This window comes from Castor canadensis, chromosome 4, assembly GCF_047511655.1.
Source record: "Castor canadensis chromosome 4, mCasCan1.hap1v2, whole genome shotgun sequence".
Classification (NCBI taxonomy): Eukaryota; Metazoa; Chordata; class Mammalia; order Rodentia; family Castoridae; genus Castor; species Castor canadensis.
In genome coordinates, this window is record NC_133389.1 from 65,722,153 (window position 1) to 65,732,969 (window position 10,817).

The window sequence follows — 10,817 nt, forward strand, 5'->3', positions numbered from 1 at the left end:
AGAATCAAAGTCAGCATATGATAGAGATACCTGCATCCGTGCTTATCATGTCACTATCACTATGGCCAAGTGACAGGAATTGGCTTCCATGCCCACCAACAGATGAATGGATAAAGAAAATGTGAGATATATACACAGTGGAGTTTTATTCAGCCATAAATGAAGGGCTTTGAGAAAAGGATCCATGTTAATATAAATATCTTAAATTATAAAATAAAAAATTAATTATTTGCTTTAAAAAGGGATTCCTTTTTCAAAATAAAGATCCTTTTTAAAAGGTTTACTTCTCTAATGCCTCTCATCTTTGTCATACTATAATATGCAGTCTCTCCTTTACTAAAAAACAATGCCTTGCTGGAGACCTGGGAGCAAACACTCTGCACTCTCCCAACATGGAGGCAATAAGGGTACAGCTGTTTAAGAACATAACACCAACTGACTTCCTAGTTTTAAAATTATTCTATCTATGACCAGATATGGTGGCTCATGCCTGTAATCTCAGCTTCTCAGGAGGCAGAGATCAGGAGGATCATGGTTCAAAGCCAGCTTGCACAAAAAGTTAGTGAGAACCCCATCTTTCCTCTCTGGTCCAGTTTTCTTTTTTTTTTAATAAAATATAAATTTTTAAAAAGTCATGACTTCTCACTGGCCTATCAAAAAGAAACAAACTATGAGTAGTACCTCAGACAGGTCAAAAGAAGAATGAATGCTTAGAGTTCTTATTCACAATTACATAATGGGTTTGCATGGGGTGACTAAACGTGATGTGGCCAAGACATCTGATGCCTACTGGAGCTAGTTAAGTCCTATTTGGCAATTAGGTTGGTTTTCCTTCCTCACTTACAGATTTGACACGCGTCTCTCCCTGAACTGTGGGTAATGGTAAATTTTAGCATTAGCATTTCTCATAAATTGCGCTTTAGTCATAAAGACATGATTCCAGCTACGTTTCATGTATTGATCTCTCACTCAATGCCACATGTTGATTTCACTGAATCTTCACAACCACCATGTAATATAAATGACCACCTCCTAAATAAATCAGAATAATTCTCTTTGGACTTCACACTTTAAGCTCATAGATATTGACTTGTTAACTGATAAATAAAATAGCTAGATGACTTAGGATTATCGAATATTAATTCTAATCTCCTCCACTAAATCTTTAATCAAATCTACTCTAAAACAGTTAAATAATTAGAAGTGTCACCTCTTTTCTGAGGCTGTATCTTTTCTAGAAAAAGGTACTAACATGTTCCAAAGCTGACAAAAGAGAGGCAGGAAAGGGGTGAAAGGCACGTACCGTGGAAAGCTGATTAAACTAATTTGGGACTACTCATTGCTCACATGGAGGGAAACTTTATGGAAATTTTTGCTTTATACAATGGATTCATACCGCCAACATTTAAGAACAGGGTTGAGCCAGACATGCTGGTGGTATGTCTGCAATCCCAGCACTCGCAAAGCTGAGACAGGGTTGTGAGCTCAAGGCCAGCCTGGGCTACATAAAACCCTGCGTGTGGGGGTGTTTAATCTTGGTAAATCATTTTTTTTTCCTAAATGATTTCAGCACTCATCAGAAGGACAGAAATACATATTTTAAAATACCAGGATGGACAATATTAAAAATTCAGGCTTACCTTTTACAATGCCAGTAAGTATTAAAGACAGCTCTGCTTACCTCCTTTGCACTCTTAATTTTGGTCAGAAACGTGTGCAGCTCCATGGTCTCTGCAAATAACGCACGGCACACTGCCTGATAATGATTTGGTGCCTCTGACTCAGTTGGGAGATGAGCAGCACATAGCTATAGGAAAGAAAAATAAAACAATGCAGCCTGGTTATTATTTGGATTTAGTATACATGTATTTTCCTATTAGACAGTTAGGAATGTCCTATTACCTAAGACTTTACTGATTTTTTAAGCAGTAAAATCTACACGATGAGGGAAAAGTGGCCCAGTAATAGAAACCTAACAGTGTAGATGTGCTGACTAGAAGGAGCTTTGATTTGAAAATGAAAAGACATATGTAAAAGTTTTTTTGGAAACAGAAAGAGAAAATCACCATTTATTGAGTACTGACAGTAACTGGCTGCCATTGACTGAGCATTGATTATGACTATATCTGTATAGATATAGTATATATCTAAATCAGATATATACTATATCTGGCATGTCATATAAACTGCATAGGGCTACCACTTTTCAATGGAACCCTGAATTTTGTAGCAGAGGAAACTGAGGTTAAGAGAAGTCAGGTAACCTGTCCACAGTCACAAAGTCATCATGAGGGAAGAGAATCCAAACGCAGTCCTTATAGGTTCTGAAGCCCAGTCTGCCTCCTATATATGTTGAATTTTGTGATATGTAAAAAGAATGGCAGAAAAATATGTGGACTTGGAGGAAGAGGGTAATGGAGAGTGGAGCAAACAGGGCACAGAGCACATAGCGCACCCTCGTGCTATCTGCAGTACTGACCTCCTTGACCCTACATGATCCATCATCGCCCCAAGATGACTGTGGGTAAAAGATGCAATTTAACATCATGCAAAGCAATTCAGAAAAAACAAACACCATTCAGTTTATTAGACTGCAAAGACACCCTCTTCAGAGTTCATAAGAATAATTTTATCTGTCTATAAAAATAATTATGTATCTACATACAATAGTTATGTTTTAAAGAACTTCATTTGTGCTAAAAAGTTAAGTTCTCTTAATAAATTTGACATTAAAACAATTGCTTAAAATATACATTTTTATTGTATCTTAATAACACCTTTAATAATGTAAAGATGTTCACTGGTAGCTCTGTCAATAGTAAAAAAAGCTGGTAAGATTTTTGCTTTTCACATTTCCTTTTGTATCAATTCTTAGCTTTTCTTGGTACTGTGGAAAAGGTTTCTGTGTTAGTTATCTTTTTATTACTGTGACAAAATACCTGAGAAAAACAACTTATGGGAGGAAGGATTTACTTTGGCTAATGGTTTCAGAGGATTCAGTCTATGGTCACCTGGCTCCGTTGCTTCTGTTCCTGTGTCTGGTGAGGCAATATGTTATGGGAGGCAGCACAGTGTGAAACAAAGTGGCTTACCTCATGGCAGACAGGTGGCAGAGAGAGACAGAGGAGGAAGGGGTAGGGGGAGGGACAAGAATGCTTTCAAAGGGATTCCCCCATCATCTTCTCCAATTTGGCTCACATCCTAATAGCCCATTGAGCTAAGAGCTATCAATGAATCCACTGAAGAGGCTTTTGCTCAGATATCTTAAAAGCAACTGAGGCCAATAGGAAAAGGGGACCAGGAACTAGAGAAAAGGTTAGATCAAAAAGAATTAACCTAGAAGGTAACACCCACGCACAGGAAATCAATGTGAGTCAATGCCCTGTATAGCTATCCTTATCTCAACCAGCAAAAACCCTTGTTCCTTCCTATTATTGCTTATACTCTCTCTACAACAAAATTAGAAATAAGGGCAAAATAGTTTCTGCTGGGTGTTGAGGGCGGGGGAGAGGGAGGGGGCAGAGTGGGTGGTAAGGGAGGGGGTGGGGGCAGGGGGGAGAAATGACCCAAGCCTTGTATGCACATATGAATAATAAAAGAAAAATGAAAAAAAATAAAATAAAATAGTTAGAGTTACTATAAAAAAAAAAAAAAGAGGCTTTTGCTCTTGAGACCTCAATAGCACTGCCAAGTGGGGAGTAGGCCTTCAACACATGAGACTTTTGGGGGGACATTTCACCCCTAAACCCTAACAGTTTCCTATGGAATACATTCCTGAGGATGTATTTTATATAAAAAACAGTAATCTATGAAGTTTCATAAGATGCTTATCTTAGTACAAGCAAGAAACAACAAAAAGCGACATTTATGAAGAATATTACAAACTTACACACAGAAAACCATAAAACACTGCAAATGAAACTAACAATGACCCAAATAAATACTGTATTCATGGACTTAATGTTGTTAATATGGCAACATTACCTAAAGTGATCTACAGATTGCAATATCTAACAAAATCCCAATAGTCTTTAAAATAAAAATGGAAAAGCTGATCCTAAAATTTTTATGGAATTGTTCCTCAGTGCCCTCAAAGCATCCCAGGTCCACATGAACCACCCCTTCCATCTGTGCAGACTGCTCGTGAGGGTACCACCTCTAGAAGCATATCCTCTAAATAAGACACAATATAAATTTACATTTATTACAACAATTATTTCACAAATGGGAGAAAGTTTCTTAAAGAAGGAGAGCCGTTTGCTAATGTTCATAAAGCTCATGAATTCTTTATACAGGCTTCAAACCTGGCTTACAATGTTTACCCCACTGTTGTTCATTTACCTTACCTCTCACTTTAGAGGGTTAGTTCTTTGAAAGCAGGAACCGTAATTTATTTGTTGTGGCAATTCAACTGCTTAATACAGTTCCCAGAACAAAGAAGGTATATGTACTAAATGGTTGCTGAATATTTGTAAAGGTAAAATAAAGTTTTACATTCATCTTGCATGTAGAACTTTGTTCATGGGCTATTGTCATACAAATTTCAATCACATCTCAGTACACTTCCTGAACTCTGCTTTCTACTCCATGTCTCATGTCTTCCTCTTCCACTATCTTTAACCTTGTCTCTATCACCCGTCCTCTTCTACGCGTTATTTTCCACCATCACTAACACTCTGACAATCCTTTTTCTTTCTAATGTTGACAGAATGAATCCTTTCAGGCATACATTTATAGCTATCAAAATAATTTTAAGCATGATCGTTTCTTAATATCTTTCTTAATACTTCTAAGCCCTTGCTTAGTTATATGTGTTTTTCAAGAAACAAATTGAAAGGAAAATATTATAGATGTCATACTTTGGAGGGGTGGCAGTACTGGAGTTTGAACTCAGGGCTTTGCACTTGCTAGCCTGAATTCATCCAGTCCAAGATGTTATATTCTTAACTTAGGGGAGTTACATGTTCTAGTTCTGACACAAATTTGTGCCTATAATTTATTTGGACCTATAATTAGTGGCAAAGATCCTCAGAATGTGTCAGAAAAATTATCATGTTTATGCTTAAATTGTGTATACTCTGTTTCTCTCCATTACAATTAAGAGCCATAAATAAAGGCAAGAATTGTGTATATGTTACACAGTAAGAGGTCTTACTCACTAAGAACTGAAAAACTGTCTATAAGACCCTAAGTAGCCTATCACTTACACCACACAAACTTAAGTTTCACATTTCTACTCTAAACAACAAAGCAAGTTTCTTCAGTTAATTCTTGTCTTCTCTTTCAACAAAGTTAGTTTACTAATTGAGGTTTTCAACCCACTAACCAAACCATAAATTCCTATGTGTCCCTCTACGGTCAGGAGTAATGGGTTTTATGACATTTAAAATGTCTCAGCAATTATTTTTCTTCTCATTTAGCCAAAAGGAACATTCAGAACATAGTGATACAGATGTGGGAAATTTTATGGACCAGTTTTGATAAGCATAGAAACCCAGAAGTAACAAGTGAGGTTATGATATTCTCAAATAGAATCACTACGAACAAATTTGGTAAAGTTATAAATTCCCTCCAATCTATAAAATGTCTTTATCATCATAAATAACTGCACAAAGGATTTCACTGTGATATTCACATACATGCATATAATGTACTTTGATCAAATTTAACCCTATTACTTTCTCAACCCCCCTTTTAAAATAGTGTAGGCTAGGGTTCATTATGCTATTTTCATACACATATATAATGTACTTTGATAACATTCACCCTTATCACCCTTTCCTTCTCCCTTACCCTTCCCTGAAATGGTCCCCCTTTTAGAATCAAATGCTGATTCCGCATATGAGCCAAACCATATAGTATTTGTTTTTCTGAGTTTGGTTTTTCCTTGATTAACATGATCTCCACATAAAATGTCTTCTTAAGCACATTTTGGGGGTGGGGCATAAGAACTGGGGTTTGAACTCAGGGCTTCACACTTGCTAGGCAGGCCCTCTATCCCTTGAGCCACACCTCCAACCTTTTTTGCTCTGGTTATTTTGGAGACAGAATCTTGCTTTTTGCCGAGGCAGGCCTGGACAGCAATCCTCCTATTTTAGGCTTCCTGCTGTACCTGAGATGACAGGAGTGTGCCACCACGTCCAGCTTTTTTCTGTTGAGATGGAGTCTAGCAAACTTATTTGCCTGGGCTGGCCTTGCACCACGATCATCCCAGTCTCAGCCTCCTGAGTAGCCTGAGATGACAGGTGCATACCACCATGCCCAGCTACTGGTTAAGATGGGGTCTTGCAAAGTCTTTGCCTGGAATGGCCTGAAACCGTGATCCTCCTGATCTCAGTCTTCCAAGCAGCTAGGATTACAGGTGTGAGCCACTGTTGCCCATCATGCTTGCTTATTTATTTATGGTGGTACTGGGGGTTTGAGCCCAAGGTCTCAAACTTGCTAGGTAGGTGCTCTATCACTTGAGCCACTCCACCAGCCTTTTTTTTTTGGGGGGGGGGCGGGTTAGGAGGTTGGGTATTTTTGAGATAGGGTCTCCCAACCTATTTGCCTGGGCTGGCTTTGAACCTCAAAGCTAGGATTACTAGCTGGTGACCCACTGCACCCAGATTTATGTATGCTTTTAATAATTTATTTTTCATACCATGTTAGAAAATTTTTTCTTTTTTTACATTACTTGGGATTGAAGTCTGTAACTCTACCACTTGAGCCACATCTTCAGGCAAACACAGTAGCTCAAATTAAAAAATAATATCCATTCAAACTGTTAAATGCTCAAGAATTTTTGTTCTACAAGTTAACATACTTAATGCTGTTTCCATTAATCTCTGGCCCTCATCTTCCAAAACTGTAATGTAAAAGAGCAACCTAGTTACTTTACCTGTGGTGCCTCTGGTGCCAGAGTTGATTTGATTAATCCAACTGGTTAAGTGCATATTCCCTTCCTCCTTTACAACTCCTTGTGCACGCGCACCACCAAAAAACTGTTAGCCCACTTTCAGTGGTATAAGTAGCTTTGCTTCTTAATGTACAATCTTTTATTCCTCATTTTTATAATCACCATCATTGATCTTCTATAGAACAAGCAGGTCATGTTTGGGCTGTAGACCCTATTTTTCAATTTTATTTTTGGTTAAGACTGCACACAACTGCACCAGAACAATAAACAACAGTTGTTTGGTAGAGTGATAAAGTATGCTTTGCGTTTAAGAATATTTATATGTATTTTTCTTTTAAAAATTATTTTATTGCCATGCACATAGTAATTGTACATGCATACAGTCCGTGCTCATTAAAGCTAACCTGCCTTTGCCCACCCCATCTCTACCCAACCTCTAGTAATCCCTAGTTCAATTCAGGTTGAGTTTCTGTACCTTCCACATCTGAAAAGGAAGGTATGATTCTTGTCTTTCTGTGTCTGGCTTATTTTACTTAGTATAATGTATAATGTCCTTCATTACATACATATTTAAAAATAACCTAGAAAACCTAAAATGAATAAAATGTGTGAAATTTAAATTTGTGTATACATGAGGATATTTTACTTGTACAGGCTATTGATTTAAAATGAGAAGTAGCAACAGTAATAAAAGACCTAAGAAGAGATCTGGGTTGCTAACTGGTCTCTGTGCCTGACCCCTGCCTGAACCTACTGCTGAGGCCGCAGTGCGGGAGGAAGACTTGTAGTTGAGCACCAGCGAACTGCCCCACCTGAAGAAATGAGTGGTGGCTTGGCTCGAAGTATGAGCATGGTGTGTATCCAACTTACCCTTCTTCCTGACAATCACTTACACCGGGTATTTTCCAAGTATGGCAAAGTTGTGAAGCTACTGTAACGAAAGACAAAGATACCAGGCAAAGTGAAGGGGTTCCATTGATTTTATTTTGGATGAAAACTGCACAAAACTGCACAGAACAATAAACAACAGCTATCTGACAGTGGTAACAATGGAAGAGCAGCCAAGTTCATCTGCAGCCCAAGCTCCTTTGCTAAGTCTAAGTGCTCTGAATGTAGGGAAAATGAACACCTGAGCAATGGCTTGTCCTAAAAATATGCTTGGAGAGTGTGAGCCTCCAAAGAAGAAAAAAAAAAGAAAAGAAAATTCCTCAACCAGAGGGAAAAACTGAGTTAGTACAAGAAAGTAAACACCAAGGAAAAACTCCTGCTCTTGACAGTCTGTCAGCCCAGCAAGCCAAAACAAATGAAAACTTAGTGCAGGGGTCCCTTGACTTCAGACGCCCAAGGATAAAGAACAATGAATACTTCAGTGATCAGAACTGTATTTATTATGTAAATATCCACAAAAGTCTCGGAGTACAAAGTTTGGTTGGGAAGTATTTGAACATAGGAACACTTAATACCAAATAGAGTTTTTTGGTTTTTTTTTCAGTACTGGGATTTAAATTCAGGGCCACACACTTGCTAGCCAGGTGCTCTACCACTTGAGCCACTCCACCAACCCTGATTTGTGATGGGTTTTTTTGAGATAGGGTCTCATGAACTATTTGCCCAGGCTGGCAACCACAACCACAACTTCAAACCACAACCTTCTTGATCTCTGCCTCCTGAGTAGCTAGGAGAGAGCCAGTGTTTTGCACTAGCACAGTACAAGTTGCACATCCCTAATCTGAAAGTCTAAAATCTGAAATATCCCATTATCCAAAACTTTGAGCACCACCATGTTTCAAGAGGAAAATTCCACACTATGAAACTGTTCCGTACACAACATGAGGTATAAAATTACTTTCGGTTATATGTTTAAGGTGTGTATGAAACATAAGTGAATTTCATGCTTAGATTTCAGTCTCAAACCCCAAAATATAGCAAAATGTATAAGTAAATATTCCAAAGTACAAAATACTTCTGGTCCCAAACATTCATGATACTGGGAATAGAGACACTAAGCCTGTACTAAAAACCAGAACTTGCTAATAACAATATTGAAATTTAAAAAATAAAACTTAATTCTATAAACTATCAAAATAATGCTATATTAACCCCCCAAAAGGTAGATATTAAAATGATTTGAAGCCAGGCGCTATGGTGGTTAATGCCTGTAATCCCAGCACTCAGGAGGCTGAGGCAGGAGGAGCACAAGTTCAAGGCCAGCCTGGGCTACATAGCAATTTCCAGGTTATCATAGGCCAGATTTGGGTTTAAGTCCAGCCTGAACTACATAGTGAGACCCTGTCTTCAAAAAAAAAAAATACACGTAGTTCTAATAGGTTTATAACCAAACACAGGAGTAATTTGTGTGCCCTGCCAATGACACCAGATCCTGCTCCCCAGAGGCAGCTTCTTTGCTGTTTTTTCACAGACATGTGCATATTGCTAAAAATGTGTATTTCTGTCTACTCATAAAGGAAAAGGGAGGATTTTCTCTTTTATCCTCTCCTCTGCTTTCCTCTGTCTTCCCAATGTGGCCATGTTAAAGTTACATTTTAAATCGACATGTATCACTTTGCTGTGTTTCTTATGACCGTATAAATACTTTTCATTTCACATTTATTACATTTATTTCAATTTATGAATAAATCTTCTATAGTTGACTATATGACAATAGGATTATGGGGCCTTTAATTTTCTACTGTGTATATTTCTATACTGCTTATAATAATACCCACCTTTTTAAGTAAGCTAAAAGCAATAAAAGTATTTCCTCTTTGAAAACTGAAAAATAAAGAAAGAAAAGAAAAAATATATCTGAATTTCACAAGAATCATAGTTTGTATGGTCCTTTTCTTTTCAGAGTCCCGAAAGACATCACATCTGAAGAGCAGGAAGGAGCTCAGCACACCTGAAAAGCACTGTCTTCATAGTCTTCTACTTCCCTGTCTAATTTGTCAAATCTGTTTTGGTTTTAATCTCTGCACATTTCACACTGCAGACATTATGACCTTCAACTACACATCAAAATTTAGCTACACAGAAAACTGCAATCTAACCCACTGAACTTGTTTCAATGCATATAAATCCTACAAGGTAAGTCAAGAAAAAAAGTAAAACAATCAGCCATGATACTGGGATTTAGTCTTCATGTAAATAAGTGGCTTGTAGTTGTTACGAAGTCAGCTGAAGGCACAATGTCCAGCCAGCTGGTGTCTGAGAAGTAATGATGAGGCGCATATACTATACCTGAAAGTTATGGTTCAATCTTTAAAGGCCACATTCAGGTTGCTGAAAGTTACTATTACCAAATGTGGACTTACCATTCCGTTTTTTAAAAAAACCACTCTTAGAGAAACAAGTACTACATACAATGCAGCTTTACCTTCATGACATCTCGATAGGACCGAATCATTGAGATCTTCCTTTTTCCATCCTCTTCGTCTTCCAGGCCTTCATCTGCAGCCTCATAGCCTTCATCATTGCTGCCCTCAGCTTCCATCGTGTTGGCCATATGGTCAATGAGCTGCTCTAGGGGAGGGCTCAACTCCCTTTCTTCATTCTCCTTCAAGCCATAGTCCAATGCTTTATAAATAATAATTCCCAAAGATTCAATAACCTAGGAACATTAAAGATGGGGGTTAATGGAGCTGACTAAACAGTTTTACAGGACTAATTGTAAGGCATAAAATATTAAGTATGACATTTAAGCTAGGTGTAATCTATTCCATTTCAGCCACATGACAAATTAAATTTAAGGAAAAACTTAAAAGTCTCACCTATGCATATATTTTAAAAAAATCCCAGGCAGCAATTTTTGTGATTTCCTCACAACCAATACATAACACATCCACAAACTGCCCCAAGATGCGGGCCAGGACAGGGAGCTCTACTTTATTCCTCAACACTGCTTTGCTTTTCTGCTTAGAAA

The 10,817-nt window shown here is 37.8% G+C and overlaps 1 protein-coding gene and 1 pseudogene across 5 annotated transcripts in view; one reads left to right on the forward strand and one right to left on the reverse strand.

Annotated features, from left to right (window-relative positions):
* Window positions 1-10,817, reverse strand: part of Spire1 (spire type actin nucleation factor 1) — a 160,826-nt gene that overhangs the window by 64,810 nt on the left and 85,199 nt on the right. For 4 of the 5 annotated variants that reach the window (XM_020178964.2, XM_020178965.2, XM_074070367.1 and 1 more), the window contains exons 3-4: window positions 10,272-10,505; window positions 1,682-1,807 (exon numbers count right to left, since the gene is read on the reverse strand). In XM_020178964.2, coding sequence (XP_020034553.1) covers window positions 1,682-1,807; window positions 10,272-10,505 — 360 coding nt within the window. Of the gene's footprint in view, window positions 1-1,681; window positions 1,808-10,271; window positions 10,506-10,665; window positions 10,804-10,817 lie in introns of those variants that run through there. The other variant, XM_074070368.1, reaches the window with a different exon arrangement.
* LOC109696085 (zinc finger CCHC-type and RNA-binding motif-containing protein 1 pseudogene) lies at window positions 7,719-8,368 on the forward strand (annotated as a pseudogene).